A 24636-nucleotide genomic window follows, 5' to 3' on the forward strand; every position below is an offset into this window, starting at 1 on the left:
AGAAGTTGTTTGGGAGATTTTGAGACTATTCTTTTAACATGGAAATGGGAAATTAATTCCCAACCAACCAACTCAAAATGATTTAAGTTCTATAAATAATAATACGATGGTAATGTAATAGAAAATTAGAATGTAATGTAATAAAAAAAAAAATTGGTTCATTTAATAATGACAATATTATTCACATGCATATATGGTCGAAGAAAACCATTTTCTTTGAAATAAATAAATCATATGAACTTACAAAATTTTAGAAAATAGAATATTACAATGTTTCAAAGATCTATCACCTTGCTATGTAACGATAATAAAGGACTAAAACGGATAATTTTATTGTGTATATAATATAGCCACATAATTTTTGAGATATTACATAATGTCGTGAGGACTAGTTTCTTAATTATAATATTTTTATATAAATTATAAATATCCTATTATATTACTCAAATTATGTCCTTTTTTTTTCTTCTTCTTATTTTTATATTTCTTTCACATATGATTGACCAATTCATGATAAAAAGAGTATTTATCAAGAAAGGAGATGGATCAGTTTCTAAATAATGTCGTATAGTATTTGGAAGTAAACTTAAGAACAAAGTATAATTTCCAATACATATATATATGATATGGACAAATTTTCTTTCTTTTTTTTTTTTTCCAATAGTACACAATAATTTATTTATAATAGAGATGAATCACAGAGCTAATTCAAATATAATTTTCTTTTCAAACTGATGTCCATATACTAATTGGTTGATATTCCAACCATTAATATATTCAACACATCTTATGCTCCAAACCATTCTGAAGTGATCAAAGATTAATTAAATAATGAAGAGAGAATGAAAATTAAGTTTCTTTTTTAATAATAATGGTAAGGATGGTGGGGGACTGAGCCTTTCCTTTCTAGAAAAGAATGTCACACTAATTACTAATTATTGAAGAGTTAAACTCAGTTTGGTAAAGTATAAAAATTATTTGGTGTAGGGATCTCGTACATGTTACTTATCGCATGCAGGTTCCATGAGGGCTTGATTTTGATCCAACATGTTTTTTTAGTTTGGTTCTATGTACTTTTCTAAACCAACCTACGTGAAAGATCCTTACATCTATGTGGTGTTGAGTTTACGGCAATCTAATTACACCTAAATTAGTATAACACACAAAAGTAAGGTTGGAGCTGCTCTACTTTGGATATTATTCTACTCTTCATTTTAGGATTGCCAAATTAAGCTATTTATAATATGTTTCTCCTCTAACAACATGTGGTTTTGTGTAACTTTGGTGATATTAAGGTGATCTCTTACTTTTCCCTTTCAAGACGTGTGTTTCTCATGTCTCCTCTTAATTTTTCTCGCATGTTAGGCTTTATATTATTCAGAACTTTGAACTAAACTCTAAATTGTAATAGTGAATTAATTTACACCCTCCATTACATTCTATTTGGAGAAAATCTTGTGTGAAAAGTTAAAATTTCATCAATTAGACTTAAAATTTTAAAATATATGGGTAAATGCATCTATATATACGCTGTCCCATTACGTTCTATTAAAGAATTTCTTTAAAATTATCGATGTATTTAATTTAATAGATATTTTAATTAAAGAAGTCTAAGAATTCTGTATGAATAATTTTGAAGGATAATTTATATAAGTAAATTAACACGAATTCAAAGTTTTGGTACCAAATTAGTGGAACAAAATAGTGGTAAAATTCATATATTTAAGAAACTTTAGAATTGCAAATTTAACACAATTATTAATTTAAAATTGGAGTGGACAGAATGTTGTAAAGGCAAAAGAGAGTATATTTGTAAGAAAAGTATATGTTTATTTATTATTTTGAAAAGGTGGAAGAAAAAAACTTAAAAAACAACAAAAAGGTTCAGTAGCCGCCACGTGGAGACAAGTGAAGAGGCGTGAGGACATAAAAATTGAGGATGAAGGGAAGAGGGGATGTCATAATTTGACTCAAACGTTAATTATATTATATTATATTTTTAGACAAAAGTTCAAACCCAAATTATAATTTAGTATTATTGTTGTTGTTGTTATGTTAAGGCGTTTCTGGGGATCTCTAAAAATTTCTCGACGTGATCTCATTTTTTTCAAAAAAATAATAATAATAATAATAATAATAATTCTATTTGTATTCTATAGTTCTTGAAATCATAAAAAATGTCTCATCCTACCATGAAATACTTCTCTCCAGATGAAACAAAATTGATTTTGATTTTGATTTTTTTTTCAACAATTTAGTTTAGACCACCAAGAAAGACTTTTTTTTTTTTTTTTTTTACTGCCTTCAATCATAACTTGTAATCTCTTTCTTACCTCATTGCTTACTTCAAACTCTCATTTTTATTTGATTAAATGACTATACCCACTTTAATTCATATTTAGTTAACTACATAAATATATCTAATAATCCTTTTCTTTTTAGCCATCTGCTTCACAAGAATATGGCATCTCAATCATTTTTCTTCCTTAGATTTTTTCAATCATTCTTTTATTTTAATACATAATACATGCCCTGGAATCCTACCTCAAAATCTATACTACAAATTTATATTGGTGGAGTTATGTTTATGTTAGGTTAGTTGTCTATTTTGTATGCTATAATTTGATGGTTTAACAATGAGCAATGTAACAATCATAATGAGGATTAATGTGTTGCATGATGCTCTAATTTAAAATTTTCCATTTTCCATGTTCTAATCAAAGTTTTAATGTCAATTTTACCAAATTTTCTATGAAAATATTGATACTCAATATATTATATTTAATGAATTTTCCAATACAATGAAATTGTCCAATTCACATCCTTTGTTGATGAATATGACACATTCATAAATATGTAGAAATATGTAAACTTCTTTTTTAGTGCAACTTGTTTGGAGTAGAAGTGAAAAAATTAGTCTATTCCAAATTTAATATCTCATAATTATATATAAGCATTTTAATTTTTGTTTAAAGTTTCCAAAACAAATGAGAATAAAAATTCTTCTAGATATTAATTATTACACGTAACTAAAAATTTAAAATATTAATTAATCCAATTTTGAATGTTGGAAGGAAAAAAAAATCTTTGAGAACAAAATATTATGGACCATAGTTTTTTTTTTTTTTTTCTTTTATTTTCTCTTTCTTTATTATTTGTTTTTTAAAATGAGTACACAATTTTTATTTTCCTTTTTTCTTTCCGCTATTATTTTGGGGGACAAAAGAGAATATAAATAAATAAATGGGTTTTTGATAAGTTAATTTAGATATTGAGGGATCCATTTTCCCACGTCCACGTCAAAGGGCCACTTGACAATGGGCGGGCCACGTTGTTGATGGGCCCTAGTAGGGGCCCAATCAAAGAGCCTCATTGACTTTTGTGTATCCTAACCTCAATTTGTCAAATGCCATCAGCGATTACGGGAAGAGTATAGACACTGTTTATTTATATATGGACTTAAAGTTTTCTCTCTCTTACTCCAATTCTATAATTTTCCTTGGTTAATTTGTAAGTTTAGCTTCCAAAATTTGCATGATCTCTCCATGTTCTGACATGGTAAATCTGTAATTTGAAAGCAAAAACCTTGTGGATCAGATCATGATATTTAAGTCAAAAGATAAAAGAATTACAGGGAGTGGATAAGAACTTACGAGATTGTACCAAAATCGAGATAAAAGAAAACATAATTGACTATTATCTATCACAATGATAAATTTACAATGATTTGAAGAGAAAGGACATGCAAATTAAATCAAACTTTGATGTCATAGTTTGAAATAAAAAAAAGATCGACAAAGAACTTCCAAATTATATGGAATTATAATAACAAAAAATTATGATATTTTCTCTAGACGTAGATTAGTTTGTTCCACACAAGTTAGATCATAAATTTAAGTCTCAATAAATAGGCATTCATCACAAACAAAATATTAGTGATTAATTTCTAAATAATGAGTCAACAAAATGAAAAAGAGAGGCAATGGGAAACTAAATAAATGGGTTTAGGCAAGTTGGTGGCATAATTGTGTTCTTGGAAGTTTCCACTCACTTCATATTTAATTTCCTTTTTTTTTTTTTTTATATTATTCCTCTTTTTGTTTTCTTTTCTTTTTTCAGATTTTCTTAATTACTATTTAGAACTTAGCTTTAATAGAAGTTTTCAAACAACAGACTTAGTTTGTTATGAATAATATATATGTATTTGTCTTTTTAGAAGGTTGCTTTTCTTAATCCATAAATAAATGACAAAGTCATGAGAATTATTGCCCATGAAAGTTAAATTACAGGTAGATTTAGTTTCACAATAAAATGGTGAAAACAAATTAATTAAAAGGAATTCCAACTCTTTCTAATTTGTTGATTTCTTTTTATTCATTTATTTAGTACATCCACACAAAAAATTTTAAAAATTAGAATCATCTATCGAATACTTAGTTTAACTATATATAAAATATAAGCAATTTCATATTTAATAGTCTTGTTAAAAATGTCAAAATTTAGACACAATAAAAACACATGACTTTCACATGACGCCAACAACGAATTTATTTAATGAAATTAGATTGAGGTCTACAAAACAAAAAACTTATGTACATTGTTGTAGTATTTGCCACACACTTTGATAATTAAGTCAAAGATTGAAAAAATGTAAAAGTTATAAAACTTGAGAGTATAATTCAAGTTATCTAACATGAAGATACAATGATGTACAAGTGATTAACTTGGTTCTATAAGACTGATTCAAAGCCACTTTATAATAATAAACATATAAGTCGAAGGGCACAACTTGTTTCTTGTTTAGCTTAGGGTTGTTAGGCTAGAGAATATCTCATATATGTCTCATTAGCATTTTGCTTGAGCTAATCGAGGTCAAATACATCAATTTACTGACTAACACCCTTCCCAAAGCTTTTACATTGGCCTAATTGCTTTTCTCCTTGTTTTACGTCGATTATGTCCTTTAATCTAAAATCATCCATGTCATAATCATTTGTGCCAATTACTCTATAAAATAACTTCGACCAAAATATTATCATGACAACGTGAGAATAACTTAGTAATAAATAACACACTCTTATAATCAAACTTCAAATCTACTTATGAACCATTCCATACTTCATATTATAATAAAAGTAGCAATTTCTTAAGGATAATTATAATGGTTAACAATTTTAAGAATAATAATTAATTATATAACAATATTTTTTTATAAAAAATTGTAAATATAGCAAAACAAAATGCTGTCATACGCTTAACCATTAATTGCTGATAGATCGATAGATTTTGCTATATTTGTAATTTTTTTTAATTAACACCTATCATCATCAAAGCTCCACATAATTTTTCAAATTGTGCGCGTTCAGACATTTAAACATTCAGCCAGAAACGATTGGAACTAGCTTCCAACTTCGTCTCCTTTAAACTTTTCAAAGTCTTCATACATTTGATGCAAACAAGGGATTTTTTTTCTTGTCAGCTCCTTCAATTGGAGATTCACGTGTCGAACAACCCACTGCAAACCCCAAGAAGAACTACGACGAAACCTACCATGGAACCCACCGCAAATCCACGTTATATTTGGCATTATTTCAGGGGAGGATGTTTTATTAGCAATATTGGGCTAATGGACTAGAATCCAAAAGAATGGACCCATAAAAAAAGTAAAGTTTAGCAAGAACAAAAAGTAATATTGGGCTAATGGGCTGGAATGCTAATGAATGGCCCATCAGAAAAATAAAGTTGAAAAAAGATTCGACCACAGTGGGAGTCGAACCCACGACCTTTTGATCCGAAGTCAAACGCGCTAATCCACTGCGCTATGCGGTCAATTTGTTAACAAAACATATTTCAATAAATATATAGAAAAAGTAATTAAACATCGAACATAAAATAATAAAGACGGAAAGTAAATATAGACTTTGGGAAAAAGGAAGAAAAAAGAATTAATAACAAAATTGGCATTCTTCATGGCACCCCTTGATTTCAGGATCACACCCCCCTTTGCTTTTTCATCTATTTATGTTATAAAAACACACGTCTTTTTTATAAAACAAAAATTCAACTTACATATAAATATAAATTAAAAGAGTAAAGCATAGAACTTTTTTCAAATGGTTAAGAATTTAGTGTGTGCTTCATTAGGATGAGTTACATATGGTGAAGTTGTTTATAGCATAAAAAAGTGGAAAAGCAATGAGTCTCCGCCCGCGACGCTGGGTTTCTTGTAATTAAACTAAAAATGTTAAAAGTTGAATTAATAAGCTTTTTGTTTAGATTAAGAATTAGTGGGTTGTTGTTGAATATTTGGTTTGATGTTGACTCCTTTTTTGTCCCATTTACTTACTTCTTCTCTAATTATTATTTAGCTTACTTTGGTTTGTCCATATTTTGTATCTTAATAACACGTATAAATTAAGATTACAATCTTTAATTAACTTCAAAAATTTTGCAAAATTAATAATAAGTATATAATGTTTTGTTGTCTAACCTACCTCACCGACCTCAAATAATTTAGCTAACTAACCTTGTTAATCCAATTGTAAATTGATGTGTTTCTATGTCGTCTACTCTTTTAAATTGAATTAAGAACATTATCAAACTACTTTTTAACAAGAATTTGTACTAATTACTACTTTTGCAATTAGAACCTATTTTAATAGGTAAGATATTGGCGGGAGAAAACAATATTACACATCACAATACGCAAGAATGTTATGTTGTCATGAATCTAATGGATATATACCATGATTAGTATATTAAATATTATTCTCCATTTCACACTCAAATCGTTAAATCACAACAATAAATAAAAGATAATAGAGAAAAAGAGAATATGTGATGTGAGATATATTTAGTTTGATGCAACAACAAGCTTTACTGAAAATAAAAATGATTACATACTTGTGTTGGATAATGATTTACTTGATTTTCATGCCCCGCAATTTTACAATTTAACTTACAATGAAGAAGAAAATATTTTGATCTGCAAGGTTGTCGATGTATATAGTTTACAACTCTCTCCCTCACACTCCCACACGAAATGTCATTAAAAAAATATAGCCACATGCTAGATGTCACGATTTTACAAAACTTTGCATTAGGTAATGTTGAGTTACATTTTACAAAGTGAATCTAATGTCTCTAGAATACAAATTCTTTTAGGATGTTTCTTTCATCAATTGCAATAACATGTTGATACTTTCTACAATGTGTTGACACTATCTTCACCAACTTACAATTCAATAACTTGTTTCTGCTAATAATAATTAAGTCTTTTAACATATATTGATTTTTGTCTTGTAGTGGTATAATTTTGAAATGAGAATTTTCTATTAAATTCTCTAATTCCTCAAAATTTACATTTATTTTTAATGAGATTGAATGCAATAATATCTCTCTTGAATCAAACTTGAATAGGGGGAAGACAATTAAAGACATCAACCAAAAATAATTATTAGAGAGAATAAACTAAGGAAATTAAACAAGTCAAAATTTTGACTAAATCTTGACCTATGTGACAGTTAACATTGGCTATAAGTGTATTTCTTATTCATTTTTTTCCTCCAAAAATTAGGTTTTTTTAAAATCCACACTTGGGATTTGTGAAACAATATCCACTAAACAATTCCCATTATTAATTTATTGACACCAATACATTATTTTTAAAAAATTAAGACCATATAATAAACACAACTCTATGTCATTCATGTTACTAGAAGTGGTAGTAATCATTTCATATCAATTATCAAATAAAATCTTTTTTTTTTTCCTTCCCCAAACCAACCCCCCAACATAAATAATTACATTAAAAACCACCCAAAGAAGAAATTTTTTTCAAAAAGATCCCATTAATCTCATAGCTTCAAATTATGTAATTATCACCAATTCTTTCTCATGGGTCCCTCCCTCCTCCTCCTTCTTCTTCTTCATAGTTCCTCATTTTCTCTCTTAGCTTAAAAGCAAAATCCATCCTCTCATTTGCAATCCACAACATGAAAAAACTAGACCTTTTTTGCAAATCTAGAGCTTCCACGGCGGTTCGTTCAAGTTTCGGCCGACGTCCGGTCACCGGAGATGCTCATTCCGGCGATCGGAGAAAAGGGCAGCTTCATTTTGAGAATCATAGAAAGAGTACGAGCTGTTCCAGCACTGTGAATCGAAAGGAACTTAATGATTTACGAAGAAAAAGCTGTGCTGATGCTGATGATTTGAAGAGCCCTGTTTCCGGTTCCTCTGCTCGCTATCTTTTGGGTGATGCGCCGTTCCTTGATTGGTTTCCAGCGGCCTCCGGCGATGAGCCTCCGGCACCGGTGCCGGAGAAAAGGAAGATAATAAGCCACAATTCACAGAAATCTTTTTCGTTGAATCGTTCTTTGACTGTTCATGAATATCGCGGCCTCAAGTCTCCTTCCTCTGTTCTTGAGTCCCCTGTTTTGAAAACATCTTCTTTAACTCAATCTCGTGATCAGGTTTTAACCCTTTTGTTTTTCAAAATTTGTAATTAAATCTTTGTTGTTGTTGTTTTTTTTCTCTCTTTACTAATATATTTGTTGTTGATCTTCTTCATTGAGTTCATAGGTGGTGGTTTTGAAGGTCTCATTGAACTGTAGAGGCTGTGAAAAGAAGGTGAAAAAGCATATCTCAAAGATGGAAGGTAAAGCTTTTGCACATTTCAAAGCTAAAAAGTTGCTAAATTTTTTTTACAAATATCAATTTAGGGATCATATCAACTTTTGCTTCTCTGCCCCTTTTTTTATTTGATTAAGGTTGTGTGAAATTTATTATTTCAGTCAAACCTTTGTTTATATATATATATATATTATGATCACCTTGTAAAATCATACATGCATTTAATTTTGATTTCTTTAAATGTCGGTTTTACAAAATGAACTAATGGTATAAATGCATGAAGATGAAGAGTCTAAATTGACGAGTTTATAAAAGATTTAGGGCTTAATTAATCGATATAATTAGAAGTTTCATACTTAACTTTTTTTTTAAGATGAAAAGAGGGTAAATAGATAAAGTTTAAAGGTAAGAATTGATATTTTTTGTTTATGGTTGTTTTGAAAGAAGATGGTTAGGGAAGTATGGATTTATGAAAATAGTGTTGATGAATCATGCAGGAGTGACCTCATATAGTGTGGATTTCACAACAAAAAAAGTGACCATAATTGGGGATTTAACCCCTTTTGATGTGTTGGCCAGTGTGTCAAAAGTGAAGTATGCTCAATTTTGGCCATCACCAAATTCTTCTTCATCTTCTACTCCACAATCTTCATCATCATCATCAACAACATTTTGATTAATGAAAAGGCAAACCAAATATTTTGCTACAAAAATCCCCATTTGGGATTTGCTGGTATTAAGCAAAAAAGTTGGAGAATTCATGTGCTTTTTTTTTCTCTCTTCCTTTTTTTTTTTTTTTTTTTTTTTTGGTGTAAATCTTGCTGTTTTTGTGAGGAAGTTGTATTAGTAATAGTACTTCTGCATTTCCCTATGGATTAGTTTGGGGAATAAATGAAAAGCTTTGTGTAGTCTCATCTCACTGTTTTTCCTTTTAATTAAATCTTCGTTCAACATTCTATATATTATAGATTTGAGTTGATAACGCCAATCAGTAGAAGGGGTGAAATGTTGAATGGGATCGTTCGTACAAAGGTTTTATGAATCTGCATTCAAACGGTGTGTGGTGGGTAATAATTTTGGACGAAGATCGATGATTATGTTTTTGAGGAAAGGATTGTAGTGGAAGAGAAGAGATGGAAGAAAAGAGATGATTAAAACTTCCGAAACAGTGAGAAAATAAATGCATGCGGAAGGGAAAGGTGGGTGGGCACTCAAAGTGAACACATTTCTCCTTTTTGCTGTCTGCTGGATTGTCTTTCCCCCACTTAACTAACAACATTCACACTCCCTATTTCCAAATTTCCATCCAAATCTTATATATTTTCATTTCTTTTCCATTTTTGTTGTCTTTACCAAATATTATATCCAAATCTTAACTACTTTTATAATATTTTAATCCCATCTTGGTGTATTCCCTGTCGAGAAAGCCAAAAATAATAGATAACTTGAACATTTTTAAACGAAATCTCGGCGGTCGATCTCACCCAAGATGAATCCTAGAATTATAGTTTAATCTCTATCGAGAAGGCTCAAACAATTTATTTAAGTTGAAAATTCTTAATTTTTTTATCGAAATTTCGATGGTCAATCTCTCTATTTGGAAATATCCATGAAAATTTGTCAAAAATAATGCACCACCTATTTTCTTCTTACAAAATTAGCATTTTTTTTAATTGTTTAAATCTTATACCAAATCTTATATATTTTCAACTTTTTTTTTCATATTCGGTCATTTTTACTAAATATTAGTAATTTTTCAAATATCTAAAGGGATTTTTTAGTTGAAATAAGAATTGAATATAATATTTGACAAAATAACCAAATTAGAATTTTTCTAAAAAAATATATAAGATTTGGAAAGACATGAAATATTTACTAGAATCTCGTGTAATCTCTACCAGTTGGACGAGGCCTAAAACAATTGATAAGTTTTACATTTTTTATTTTTGAAAAAAATGAGTGGTTATCTCACTCTCGATGAACCAAGAAATTTTGTTTGAAAAAATTACTAGAACCACGGTGTAATCTCAATTGAGAAAGCTCGAACAATCAAATTTTTTAACGAAATCTCAATGGTCAATCTCGCTCAAGATGAGCCAAGAAAAATTGTTTTAAAAAATTACTAGAATATAGATGTAATCTTCACCAAGAAGACCTGAACAATAATAAGTTTAAAACTTTTAATTATTTAACAAAATCGCAAATATCGATCTCTCTTAAGATGGACCTAAAAATATTGTTTGAATGATTTTTAAAAATTGATGCTAGTTTTATAAGACGAAACCAGCATGTAGTTCTAAAAATTTCCCGTTGTTATTTTCCTTTCACCACAGGTTAATAATGGAATGGTAACGTCCTCACTTTTTGGGAATTCTTTCTTTGATTGATCATATGTTTGAACAAGTACTTTAATTTTGATCATTTAGCCAATTTTTAGTATATGATAATTTTTCTATGAGTTAAGTATATGGTAAAACCGTAAATCCAAAAAAAAAAAAAAAAAAAAAAAAAAAAAAAAGAAGGAAAAGCAAACAATCGACTCAACAAAAGATACGAAGGTAAACCATAATAGGAAACCTACTTACGCCATTAGCCTTAGCATGCATAAAATAACATGTTAAAAACCAACCAATAAATTTTTCTCTTAATTTGATAAGAAATCAACCAATCATATCATAATCCTTACAGTTTTGAAAGCTAGATTCTCAAAGCAAATTCAACAAAGAATTAGTACCTATTTGAATCACTAAATAGAGATCTACTATTGGATTGCGATCAAACCCCACCAATACTACAAGAATGAAATAAAAAATCTACTAATGGATCACGATCGAATCGAACCCTACCAATATCTACAAGAATGAAACATACCCATTGAGTATTCTTATCTGCATATTTTTAAAATATATATATAATTTTGAATCTTGAGATAATTTCTCTAGTTTGTAACATTAGATTATATCAACAGAAAAAAGTCAAATTGTCCATTTTGATAGATTTTCTAGTCATCAGTTCCAATAACAAAAACTACTTTTAAGTTTTTAACAAGCCGTGGTTAAGCTCTCAAAAAGTATCATTCTTCATTGGCGAGGCTAAGCTCTAGACACAATATGAGGAGGTTGCTTCCTTATCCCATGTTTGTCGTTCTCACAATGTTCTTGCACTCTCTTGCAAGCAAGGCTTTGGAGAATAAACTTCTTCTCTTGTTCTTTCACCCTACCTCGAGTGGTTTTCGTTGGTTGTGTCCGATAGATTTTCCCGTGATCAATTCTAATAACAAAAGCTATTTTCGGGCAAAATATTATATTACAAATAAGTGGGCACGAATTCAAACCAACTTCCCTTGGGCATAGATGCTTTAACGATGGGGTTAAGGTCAAAAAGAGATAAAAGAAAAAAGTTTTGACAGAAGTTTGGGCAAAAACAGCCTGAACCACATACCCCAAACCCCTAGTGAAGATAACCCTCAGAAGAGAGGTGGGTCTGATGTGAACAGCATATTTAGACAGTGCTCTTTTACTTTAAGTGTATCACTATTCATTGTGAAGAAGAGCCACGGTGAACCAGACAAGGACAACAAGGTGGAGCTTTTGCTCCCAAGTCGGTTTCAACTTTGCCAATGGTGGGCCATCTTCTTCTCTCTGTCTTTAACCCTATCTTTGCTTCAAACTTTATCAAACTCTTCCACACGGACACGACAAGAGTTTTTTTTAATCTTACTCATCTCTTTCTTCTTATGAAAATTTCCATAGCTTTGGTCATTTTTTTATCCCATAACCTAAATCATAGGCAGCACCAAAGAAGGGAAAATAGAGGAAAAAGGAAAAAAAAAAAAAAAAAGAGACAGAAGCAGATAAAAACAGTGTACACCTTTTTCCCCACTGACAAATAGAAATAAGCAAGAACTATATTGCAAATTAATATTTAAATTCATCATCATTGTGTACAGAACTCTTTTACTCATCAAGATAGTTTACAGATAAAGCAACAAGCAAAGCTAGCAAGGTTGCAGTAATTGTACTGACCTTCACACTTCACTAAGAATCAAAATTGAAGTTGCCATTTTCTTGTTCAAAGTACAAGGAGTTCCTTCCTTTCATTCATACATTACGAATCTTGCAGCCGTACCAGATGCCTGAAATGACAAACAAAAGGCAATCAGCATAATGGAATTAAGTAGGTTGTCTAGTTTCTATGATTAGGGAATCAAATTGTTACCGGAAAAGATGTGTGATGATAGAAATGAAATAGAAAATGATAAAGAATGACATAATATTTACGTGGCTCACTAAGTGTGTTGACTACGCTTCAGATAAAAGGAGAAAGTAATTTTGTCGTTCAAGGAAAATATCATAAATTATATATATAGAGGTATCAATGAGATTAGAGATTTAATATATCACCTCTGTAAACCATAGATCCAAAATCGTATATTACTTATAATCCGTATTAGGTTTTGGGGGTGTTGACCTTAGACCCCAGCTTGACCAGGCAGCAAGACCATATTTTGGTTGTTAAGAATGTCACATAATAGATTTAAGGCATTTCAACAAGATGAAATTTTATTTTCTTAGATAAATTGGTAAAAACGAGAACAAACAGGTTCTTGTGTTAAATAAAATGTCACAGAACACTTTGCAGATGTGCTCAATCATGCGTGTGCATAAAGGAACATACCATGGACGAGTGCTTTAATATTGAAGCTTGGTAGACATTGCTTCCTGCATCTCGGGAAAGCTGAAGCCTCACGTGTGGAACACTCTTCCAACTCTCTCCTAGGGCAGGTTTTGAAGTGCCTCTATCTCCACCCACAGTGTGATTTGTTACCTTTGGTATTACAATTACAAGTTACTGGAAGTCAACAAAAAATGTATTTAATCCATTCTTTATAAGTTAAAATTAAAAATATCATAATGTAATTGAGGGAGTTGTATTCAACGAAGAGACAAATGGAATGATGTGAAGAGAAGAGATACTTCTGAGAAATTACTTAAAATCGGAGAGGGTTAAAGACATTTACTGTTGACAGAAAGCCATGTTGTAATCGAAGAAATTTCAAGTAAGAAATTACCAATACAGCTATATTATGTTCATGAGCTATTTTCTTCAGTAGAGTTCCAGCAGATATCATCAAAGCGTGTCCTGTATATGCCCATCAAGTATGAATCTTCATTTATATTGTAACAGAAGTCTTAACATATGAAGTTCCTACAGATTAATGCATCTGATTCAACATTTAATTAACAACTATCTTTTTAAAACTACAGAAAATCTTAAATGACAACCCAAGCAAACAAAGAAAAAGAATGTCCAATTTCAATTCACTTGGTATATGAGACCAATTATCAGTCATAAATAAACCTTTAGAAATATCTTGAATAAGCGCATGAAATAATACACAGAATTCCTTTCCTGAATGATATGTACACCAATTTCTTTGTATTGTCTGAAGAAGCTAGAAATTGTACGTGTTCTTTCAATCAGCTCGACAAATTATGCTTATGTGAACGATACAGTTATCTACATCCAATAATGCGTACCCTGTGAACTACTTCCACCGAGGATGGGTGTAATTAGCGAAGAAATTGAATCTATAATCAGGAACTGCACTCTTCGATCCCCTTTGCACGTCTGATATGGTTTTAGTTTGTTAATTGGGATTAAAAAATTATGACAGGTCAAACTCAAATTCACCACCTAAGATGCATTATGTTACTGTGAACCTGGGATCTCAAATTGAATTCCAACCGATGCAAGACATCGAACAGCGCAAAAATGTCAAACACAGAGTGACATGAAATACTGCTCATTACTTGCTGAAGCATGCTCTGTTCACTCTACGAAATGGATTCAAGAGATGGCCAGATCAAGTTGGAGCATTCACAAAATACAAACTTGGAAGACGGAAACATAGACAAGATAAGAATAAGTCACAAAAAGGGGAAATGAAGGCAACTGTTCACTCCTGGCATTGTTATATAGAATGTCATAACGTTGGCAAACCAGCAATTTGTTTTGGCTGGCAGCAATTTGGCAACTTAGGAACTTAAGTAAAACAGGCTTATACAGCACTCCAAACAATCAATGAAGTATAATATTTGTTTTTCTAAGCCTTCAACAATCTCATAACACAATGGTATATCTTTTAAACAAGAAAAAAGGCTTAAGGACCAAATTTATGTTCACCTCACTATTTATAACCTCAGTCCATCGCAACAAAAACAATTGTTGCCTAGCCTACACGACCATTTCCTTTGTGATTTTTTTGTGAAATTAGCAACTTTCATCGGGAAAAGTGAAAGAATACAAAAGCATACAAGAAAAAATAGGCCACCAAAACACCCCTACAAAAACAAGGGAAACTGTCTAAATAAAATATTATCCATGGAATGATTACAAAAATCCTACGAAATTAAAGCCCAAAGGGACACGTGAAACCTAACCAAAGGCCAAATCTCACTATACTCCCTCTTCCTACCCCGAAAGACTTGATCGTTCCTCTCATCCCAAATGTCCCAAATAACAATGCACGCCCCTGCAAGCAATAAAAAAAACCCATTCGTCTCTGAAGGGCAGATGGAGGAGGAATTCCTCAATTGTCACTCTGACACTCTGAAGGCCACCAAAAATAACACTGAACTCTTGGGGGAAAGAGCTTATAAATAGTAGGGTGTGGTGTATGAGTATTTTGGCCCCTAATCTTGTTTAACTGATGCACCATTAAATCATACTATTAGATTGCTTAAGTTTAGAAAAAAGAACAAATAAAGATTGTAATTCTTAAGTTGCTGAATTTTTAATAGTGCTGCTATACTGCATTGCTTGAGTGTTTGACTGCCACAAAATGCTAATTCGGCCAACATTTAATGATATTCTATATAGCAATGGCCAGAGGTAACCGATTGTCAGTATAATTTTGGCAGTTGAAGTGGTTATCAGTTATCCCTCTTTTCTAGAAGGAAGACTATAATTTTGACTCAAAGAGATGGGTTATTTCCAATCTTAAAAAGCAATAGTTTCAACAGCCACACGTAATCTAGTTACCCAATCTAAAGCAGTTCCGGGCTTCCAATTAACAAAGCCTGAGATGCGTTGGGGTGAAAAGGAATTCCCTGTGTCCACGTAGAAAACCTCAGCATTGTAGTTCTTTGCCACATTTGAAGCAGCTCGCAGACAAACCTTACCATAAATATAAAAAATTCAAACGTATCATGTATAAACTAATTAGTATAGTACCAGTGTCATGTTAAACTAATTCGAGAGAAATAAACCCAATTTATAGAAATCAAGTTCCTGATCCATAAATCAAACATTTGAATAATTAAAATTTGGAAATAGTCGTTCAAGTAGAATCATAGCAATCACTCCAAATGCAAAATTCATCATAGCAAAAAGAGTCCCAATTAGCTACCTGAGTTTTACCAGAAGACGAGGGCCCAACAATCTCAGTCAATTGTCCCTCGCGTAGCCCACCTCCAAGCAAAACATCAACCCTGCCATAAACTTCCATTAAGTAAACGGATGAGCAATCGAACCCAAAAAAAAAAAAAAAACCTTATGAAAATACCTTTCAAAACCAATAGACAGAATATGCTTATTTTCTCGAGCATCTTCCAAGAGCTCCAAACCGTTCAACCATGGTTGTCGTTCAGTAACATCAATTATTGAAAGGATTTGGGTAATTCCCTGTGTACACATATAAGATATAGAGAAGTTGAGTACAGTGAATGATAAACAAGAGAATGGAAAGTGTAAGGAAGGTTTCACCTGCTTCAATTTCTCTGATGCAGGCTGTTGTTCTGCAAAAGCAGCTAAAACGTATAGATCATGGATGAGGAAATCCTCCACTGGCAGCAAAATCAAAATGATGGGTTATATTGAAATTGAACTAAAAATCAAATAGGACGAAGAAGAAGAAGAAGAAAGTACCAGTGAAAATGCCGTGTGAAGCACAAAAGGTTAGGAAATTAGAGTCTATGAATGGGTAAAGCTCCTCCAGAGACTTCAGTGGCGCCATTTTCTTTTTCACGCTCCAATGATTTTAGGGCTGCGTTTCGTTTGAAGCAGTTCAAGCCAAAATGAGTCTATTTTTCAAAATTTTGCTGTGAAAATCGGCCGTTTTCAAAAGCAAAAAATAGAAAACGATAATTAAAAAGGATTTGGTAGGCTTGTTTTCAAAACAACACGTTAAATAGTCCATTCTCAAAAACAATAAATTGTCTTTTTTAGATTTTATTTTTAGAAATTATGAATATGAAATATATTATTGTATTTTTAAATTCATACCCAAACACAACAAGTTTCAAATTTTAAATTCGAATACAATGAAAAATATTATTCTATTTAAATAATTGTTTTTGTTTTTATTGAATTTTTTTATTTTAAAATAATTTTTAGATCACGAACCAAACAGTGTCTTATCTTTTTCTTTTCATTTAATTTTTTCTCTATTTTCATCCCATTGAATAAAATTTTCTAAATTTAAAACTTTTGCATGGGTGGATACAATTCTTAAATCGTTTTTTTTTAAATATAATAAATAAATAAAGAATATTTTACCAGTAACTTTCATTTTCATGTTTAATAAATATCTAAATATTACATTTTTGTTTTAAATAAGGTTGTAAACTATCATTTAATTCTTTTAACATATGACCTAATATATATATATATATATATATGCTATTTTCCCTCTTGTGATTACATCTTCGTTGCGAATGAAAACTCCAAAATGACAAAAGAGAAGGAAAAAACAGTAACACGTATGTGGCTGCTGGGATTCGAGCCCAGGTCTCCACGGCCACAACGTGGAATTCTCACCACTAAACTACAGCCACTTTGTTGTTGAGCTTCAACACTACTAGACTTATTTATATATTATAAATAAGCTTAAAAAATGTTTCAATTTCGTTCCAATATTCCCAGCCCTATCCTCTTCACAGTGAATTATTTTCATTTTTTTTCGTTAGATATCGATATGAAGATGCGGTATTTCCAATTTATTGTTAAAATAAATAACCGAAAACAATATCACTAATTTAAATACACTTTTTCATTTCTTTCAAAATCATAAAACATTAATTTAATAATTTGGTTTTTTTTTCAGAAATATACATATGCATCTATATTTACGTAAATTAAGATCTTTATATGTTGGTTGACATCCATATTGGTAAAAGTTAACAATCTCATTTATATTTTGAGAACTTTTATATAAGGTGTATTCTCATAGAAACTACTTGACCTTCCATAATTAATTGTTAAGCAATACTAAAAATGTTAAACATATGTGGCTTAGAGGATTGATAAAAGATTAAAAAAAAAAAAAAAAAAAGGAAAGAGAAAATGTGTTCCTAATTTCAAGATTCCAAGGTCTCAACAATCTAACAATACAAGAATACAAAGAAAGCAGAAAATTCACTCGAGATCTCTTTTTATTCTCAAATTTCAAAAGTGCATTTTTCTTTTTTTTTTTTTTTTAATAATTTTGTACTAATTGAGAAAGATCGCAACCTTTCTATCTAATTGACAACACAAATTCTTAAATTACATACATAAACATTCACTAATGTAAGGATGAATCCGAATTTCCAAATTTATGAAGTCAAAGTCAACATTTAATGCTCAAACAGTGATGGTTGCCAATTTTTTGGTTGTCAAATATTTAAAGCCTTGAATCCTTTACATAATAGTTTGCTTCAAAATTATACGGATGCCCTAAGACCCCAAGTGTACGCACCCAGAATGGGAATCCATAATTCTTGCTTAATGAAATAAAAGGAACAAAATGGTTATTTGAAAACTAAAATGGTTATCGAGAGTGATCCAAAACTTCTGTTCCAACTTATCGAACAACACGGAGATATTGGACGAGATAAAATTTTATATTTGTAAAATTATTCATGTATAACTTGAAAGTTGTAAATATTGGAAGAACAGATTGAGAATGTTAAGATCATTTTTCAAAATGTTCAATCTAAGAGGGGCCAATTGTCTTCCCCTCTTTTTAAGACTTTCAGTGTCATAGAACTTTATCTACTTCCACCTAATGAGCTTGAAATCGCAATAAGAGAAGATCGTATTAAGAACAAAATCAAGAAGCAGAAGAAAATTGGCCTCTGTAAAATATTATCTCTATCACCAACATTTCAAGAGTGAAAACCTACAAACCTATTCTAAATTCTACTTCCTTACCAATTTTCCACAACCCTTGTCTTTGGCTTTTTGAAATATAACATGGTCAATCATGGACTCTCCTTCATCGGGCTCGAAGATCGGTTCACCGGGCTTGATGATCGGTTTATAGGGCTTGAAGAACGGTCCTCCGGCGTTTCAGAAGTTGGAAGTTTCTGAGTTGCATTTCGCAGGAAGCTTCTAGCATAAATCGAACCAAAGACCAAAACCTGAACATGATTAAGAAAAAGAGAGTTATGATTGAGGGATATGAAAATGTTCGATAATGCGTTAGCAAAGGATTGAAATCATGACTTACAGCTCCAATCCATTGTTCCCAACTAAGAGGATGAGAAAACCATACGCAAGATAACATGATGCTGACCAACTTCAACCAAAAAAGAGTATGGTTCAGCATAAAAAGAATCACGACCAAGAAATTCAATCGATGAGTATAGAAGTTGATGAGATTTAAGAGTTAACCTGTCTTGTTGTCATTATGGTGGCAAAAGTCAGAGCTCCAAAAGTTCGAATTGTGTAAGAAATAAAAAATTGACTAGCAGTTGCTACCTGTGGAAGTCAACATTAGTACGGCTCACTATCCGTTTATTCAAAGCTAAGATTCTTAACAATCAAACGAAACAAATAAGACTGTGAAGAAGAACAACTTAAAATTGAACGGCAGTATAAGGGTTACTCACTGTGGAGAGAAATGCAATGTCGAAGAAACAATCCTTATGAAGATAAACAAAATCAATTGCAGGGAGTAGATGACCTTGTAATATAAGACCTAAATAACAAAGCAAAAGGTCTGAAGTGAACATCAATTCAGTAGAGAGCAAGGTGAAATAATTGAAAATTTTTCCAGCGTAAATACTATGAAGTGCTATGCATATTAGAAAGAAAAATTGATCAATTAAGCCAAATCTCCTTCACAGCAGAGAATTATATTTTCAGAATGAATTGAGATCCAAATCTCAAATAGCAGGTGAAAGGTCGGTTTTTCACTTTATAGTATTTAAACTGCTATGCAGATTAGAAAATTTTGATTTGATAAATGAAGCTAAATCTCCTTCCCAAAGTGAGCTTAGTTCAATTAGCATAAAATATGTGTTAACAACCAAGATGTCTATAGTTTGAATCTGTCGTCCCATATTGTACTAAAAAAGAAGAAGAAGAAGAAGAAGAAGAAGAAGAAGAGACAAAATTCCTTCACAGCAGATGATTTTCATTTCAGAATGATTTTCTCCAATGAATGGCTAACATCAACTACCCTAACCCCCGGCCTCTCATTTCTTAGCATTCAACCCTTGCGAGTTATTATCACGCAATCTGGAGGTGAGGGTTCAATTTTAGGAAACAAGTCCAGATTTTCAATCTTATATGAATACTCATTGTAATCATTGAACTTTTCTCCCTCTCCCTCTCTTATGAACTGATATCATGAGTAGGGCTACACAATCCTTAACTAATCTCACAAAAGCACAGGATGACCTTGCAACTACACGTAGATCTAGTTGTCATGAAACATATAGGACTATAATATCCACATATAACATCCTAATTCCTAGGTAGGTGAACACCCCGGGATTGCATCAACCCAAAATCTTTACCTTCTTTTTTTTGGCCTCTTGACCACTAGGTGGCCTTGAAGATTCTAAACATTCAATCGCGGTCAAAAAAATATGAAGAATGAAATCCAAAGTATCCTCCACGAAATTAATCATCAAAGGTCAAAATGAGTTTACCAGATAAAAAAATAGAACAGGGAGCTGACCTGTCAGACTAAGAATGCAAGAACACAAAGTTGTATAGAAAATTTGATTGTGTATGTCCATATTATAGCCTTTGAAAAGTTTATCTTGAAATGTACTTGTAAAGCCATCAAACCTGTTAAATGCATCGAGTATTAGAAATTTGTATGCTTACATACCATTTATACATTGAGAGATTTAAAATTTAACATAAGATAACGATAAAAGATAAAGTGTCAGGGTCATGGCACAATAAAAGATAAAAGATTATGACTAAATTTTACTTCCTCCTAAAATCCAGCTTCAGCGCACCATCCCCAATAAATTCAAGAAGAAATATTATAACTATATATGTTAAAGGTATGGTTCTCAAATTATTTTCTCTCATTGATATCTTCCACATATTGCTTTTTCCTTGTTCTCCTCCCACTCCCAGGAGGGGAAGACAGGAGATGTTCTCTCTTGTTATTTTGCTGTCTTTCTTCCCTTGTAGTTTTCTACCATTTCCCATGATAGCTAAACTAAAAATTCAAAATAGAAGGATAAGGAATCTATCATCATTCAACAACAATTTAATGAGTTATAAATTATTACCCAAGATAACCAATCATAAGCGAGACACCCCAAACAGTGCTTTCCCTTCCTCTATCGTACGGACTAATCTCAGCCGATGCCTGCAATTGGGGGGAAATTTAATAAATCATAAATCATCTATAACAGGATTTAGAGACACAATATTAACAACAAATATATGAAAACAAAATTTTAGAAAATATATTACATGGTATCTGATATACCATATCAATATCTTCAGTACATGTTGCCATATAGGGAAAAAAATAAACACTAGCAAATGTATCATTTAATCCATGAATAGTACCCAAAAGCACAGAGCACACATCATGAAGCAATTGAATTGACGAGAGGTGATGCACCACGGCCTGGCACCCACCACATAACATTCTAATTACTAATGTAGACCACCTAAGATCCCCTCAAGACCACATAAGGAGAACTATTTATTTCTGAAAACTAATCACCACTTGACAGCTCAGTATTCAAGAAATTCAGAGGAATTCAAACATTTCTACTTCCAATTGGTTTTGATTCTTCAAAAGGTTGATGTTAACAAAAGAGAATAATCTGTGGCCTGTGTTAGCTGACTTTAAACATCCATTTTTACAGGTAAGTTTAGCAGTGAAAAATAAATTGCATGACATTATGCATTAGATGAGGTACCAAACAAATGAAGTAGGATGCTACTATGTCCCCATCTCATAAATATGATTAAGAAAACAAGAACAGATGGTGACTACAATCAAAGCATTACCGGATAGAGAACAAATATCGAACAACCCAGAGTCACAATAAGAGCCAGCAAATAGTCATGACCCTTATATTTCTTTTGCATAATAATGGTACCCCACACCTGTAAAACGATGGATAACAATAAAACAATTAGTCACTCAAGAAACTAATGCCCACCTCTCTCCACTACAAATTGAAGGTAACTCAAATACTTAAATGGGAAGAAATCAGAATGTAGATCAAGGTAAAGTAATAAATTTCACAAAGAAAAACTACATCAATAAACATACTAGAAACTCTCACCATGACAGGTATCATTTTAGCACACTTTGCCAGAGTTTGAACAGGAAAACTGACATACTTGAGAGCCTATAGAAAAGCATGAGACAGTCAATCATGAATATACAGGAATATGTCGTGTGCCACAATCAAAGATAACAAGTCAGCGTACCTCATACTGACATGTGGTGGTCAATATATTTGTTATTGAAACAAGGCAGTATTTGTAAACTGGGGCTACAGGGTCCACTGTCTTTTTACTTGCCTATATATACATATATCAAGAGAATCAACGGAAAATCTAGAAAAGAAATTAGTTCATAAGTGTAAAATTAGAGTGGTTAAGTTCACATAAAGCCAGGTAAGATGAGTATAAAGCAAATACTAGTAGCAATTGTCCAAACATATTTCACTTGAAAACCCTTGAGGAATACACACGAAAATAAATTTCGGAAATCATCAAAGAACAAGCCCTTACCAGTAAAACACCTGCAGAAACTGCAGAAGTGGTGATGCGGTTACAAAAAACAAGAAACAATGAATGCTTAAAATAATCTTTGTTCACCCCATATGGAACTCTCATGATCTTTTCCTGTAAATAAAACAATCAAAGTGAGCTCAATAACTTATGACGAGTGACAAATAACTTTGAAGAAGTCCTAGACAGCAGTTTACTTTTAGACCATCAATCAAGCATAAAATTGAGCAAATGATATATCAATAGTTCACTAGTCTAGACCAAGTACAAACAACACCAGATCAATCCAAGATCGCATGGGGAGATCAGGCATTAACGATGGACATTACCATTATAGTCATTCCTAAAATGTTTCCATACACACCCACACTCTTCTTCATTTCTTCCAAATTCCCCTCCTTAATCCTTATACAACTGCTAAAACAAGTACTTAACAACCAACGAAGCCAACCCATCAAAAGGTCGAGCTTATTTGGGCATCGGAAAACGTGTACATTCTTAAAACACCCAAAGCTATTGATTCAATCAAATACCAAACTTGGGAAATTCCCAGAAAAAAACATTAAAAAGAGAATATTATACAAGACTGAAAAATCAAAAGAAGTAAAAGAGGCAAAAATGTTGGGAAAGTAACCTGTAAGACTCCGTAGGTGACGAGGGTGGTCATGATTCCAGCAACAGCAAATAACCCTTTCCATAGTTTATTATCTTTATCAGTAGGTTCGGCCATAACCCAAAAACAGACTCTATCGATTACGTCCTACGCTTTACTTTCCGATTAACGAAGAAGATGGATTCCATTTGTGAAAAATCAAGAGGAGGAGGAGGAGGAGAAAGGCAAAAGAGACGAAGAACTCATAGATGCAGTGTAAGAAAAGTGGAGACGATTTTGAAGATGAGTGATTAATGCAACGCAACGACGATTTCGGATCAAAGTGATTCGAGAAAAAGGCCTAAAAAGGGAGTCTTTACTGTTTTGCCACCGAATCGCTTCTCCGGCGTCTTTCTCTCTTTCCCTTTTTCTTTTTGCTTCTTCTTCGATATTTTTTTTTTTTATTTCCCATTTTCTTCTTCTTTTCATTTCTTTCAAGAAAATATTTCTATGTTTTTTTAGATATTTTTTTCTTTTGCTTCTTATTTCTTTGGAAACTTTTGACTTTTCATTTTATTTTATTATGTCACATAATTAGCATAACTTTTTAAATGTTGTATCAAAATATCTATTTATTAACTTATTAAAAAGTACAATTTTTAGACAAATAAATAGGCTTTAGATAATGAACAAAATAAATAAATAAATAAATAAATAAATTTAATATATATATATATATATAAATATATATAATCAGTAAATTTTGTGGTTGGAAACTCCTAATCATGTTTTAGGATCTCTCATTTTGTGTAAAAAATGTTCATAAAACTTTCAAAATTTTCAATAACACTCTTCAACTTTTGAAAATACTTTATCTTGGTTTTAAATTGAAATTGTTAGAATTTTATTTTAAAAATATCCTTTTAACTATTAGAGACGTTTCATAGATACTCTTGATTTTCAAGGAAAATTTTATATTAATTTTTTCATCAATCAAAATAAAAGTAAAATTTTTTATTTAAAATCATAATCTTAAATTTATTTGACTATCAGCACACAATAATACATCACGAACACATACTCAACCTCAGTAGTTTTTGTTATAATTAATATACAATTAATTGTCAAATAAAAAAATATATTTGACTATTAATACATAGTGATTATTTTAATTTGATTAGTTATTGTTTTTAATATGTTTTTTCCGAAACTTTCTAAGATTTTGTTGAATTTTATTCTTTAATAAAAGTTTACAATATTGATATTGATGAATATGTCAAAGTGTTAAATTTACAAAAAAAAATCGATTTCAATTGATATTTCTGGAAAATTATAAGAACAAAAAAATCAAAAGATAAATCTAAATTAATAAATAAGTATTTTATTATTTAAAAAAAAAAGAGTAAACATGTCTATTATTT

General features: G+C 31.2%; 3 protein-coding genes and 2 non-coding genes across 12 annotated transcripts; 1 reads left to right on the forward strand and 4 right to left on the reverse strand.

Moving 5' to 3' along the window:
* Positions 1 to 5755: 5755 nt before the first annotated feature.
* Positions 5756 to 5829, reverse strand: TRNAR-UCG (transfer RNA arginine (anticodon UCG)). The gene has a single exon. It is a non-coding gene; the product is annotated as a tRNA-Arg (tRNA).
* A 2014-nt stretch (positions 5830 to 7843) lies between these two features.
* On the forward strand, positions 7844 to 10030 carry LOC103490574 (protein SODIUM POTASSIUM ROOT DEFECTIVE 2-like). 2 transcript variants are annotated; one of them, XM_051079444.1, is made up of 3 exons: positions 7844 to 8471; positions 8581 to 8656; positions 9600 to 10030. In XM_051079444.1, the coding sequence occupies exons 1-3, from the start codon at positions 7995 to 7997 to the stop codon at positions 9608 to 9610; spliced, it is 564 nt and encodes a 187-aa protein (XP_050935401.1). In that variant the 5' UTR covers positions 7844 to 7994; the 3' UTR covers positions 9611 to 10030. The 2 variants fall into 2 exon arrangements, with proteins under 2 accessions (XP_050935401.1, XP_050935400.1); XM_051079443.1 differs by lacking the exon at positions 9600 to 10030 and adding an exon at positions 9129 to 9545 and having other exon boundaries at positions 7848 to 8471.
* Positions 10031 to 12520: 2490 nt separating this feature from the next.
* On the reverse strand, positions 12521 to 16772 carry LOC103490575 (DNA repair protein RAD51 homolog 4). 7 transcript variants are annotated; one of them, XM_008450139.3, is made up of 10 exons: positions 16561 to 16771; positions 16399 to 16478; positions 16199 to 16317; positions 16043 to 16124; positions 15676 to 15810; positions 14355 to 14468; positions 14172 to 14262; positions 13703 to 13773; positions 13309 to 13458; positions 12521 to 12766 (listed from the first exon to the last, which is right to left on the reverse strand). In XM_008450139.3, the coding sequence occupies exons 1-10, from the start codon at positions 16646 to 16648 to the stop codon at positions 12728 to 12730; spliced, it is 969 nt and encodes a 322-aa protein (XP_008448361.2). In that variant the 5' UTR covers positions 16649 to 16771; the 3' UTR covers positions 12521 to 12727. The 7 variants fall into 7 exon arrangements, 5 of the variants coding, with proteins under 5 accessions (XP_008448361.2, XP_008448360.2, XP_050935403.1 ...); XM_008450138.3 differs by having other exon boundaries at positions 16199 to 16478; positions 16561 to 16772; XM_051079446.1 differs by lacking the exon at positions 14355 to 14468.
* A 624-nt stretch (positions 16773 to 17396) lies between these two features.
* Positions 17397 to 17468, reverse strand: TRNAH-GUG (transfer RNA histidin (anticodon GUG)). Its single transcript has one exon. It is a non-coding gene; the product is annotated as a tRNA-His (tRNA).
* Positions 17469 to 18571: 1103 nt separating this feature from the next.
* Positions 18572 to 23709, reverse strand: LOC103490576 (UDP-galactose/UDP-glucose transporter 5B). The gene is made up of 11 exons (XM_008450143.3): positions 23258 to 23709; positions 22624 to 22737; positions 22318 to 22410; positions 22170 to 22235; positions 21889 to 21987; positions 21153 to 21232; positions 20582 to 20694; positions 19506 to 19594; positions 19288 to 19374; positions 19124 to 19192; positions 18572 to 19034 (listed from the first exon to the last, which is right to left on the reverse strand). Exons 1-11 carry the CDS (start codon positions 23351 to 23353, stop codon positions 18876 to 18878), a joined length of 1065 nt encoding a protein of 354 aa, XP_008448365.1. The 5' UTR covers positions 23354 to 23709; the 3' UTR covers positions 18572 to 18875.
* Between the last annotated feature and the right edge of the window lie 927 nt (positions 23710 to 24636).

This window comes from Cucumis melo, chromosome 11 (genome assembly GCF_025177605.1).
Source record: "Cucumis melo cultivar AY chromosome 11, USDA_Cmelo_AY_1.0, whole genome shotgun sequence".
NCBI lineage: Eukaryota > Viridiplantae > Streptophyta > Magnoliopsida > Cucurbitales > Cucurbitaceae > Cucumis > Cucumis melo.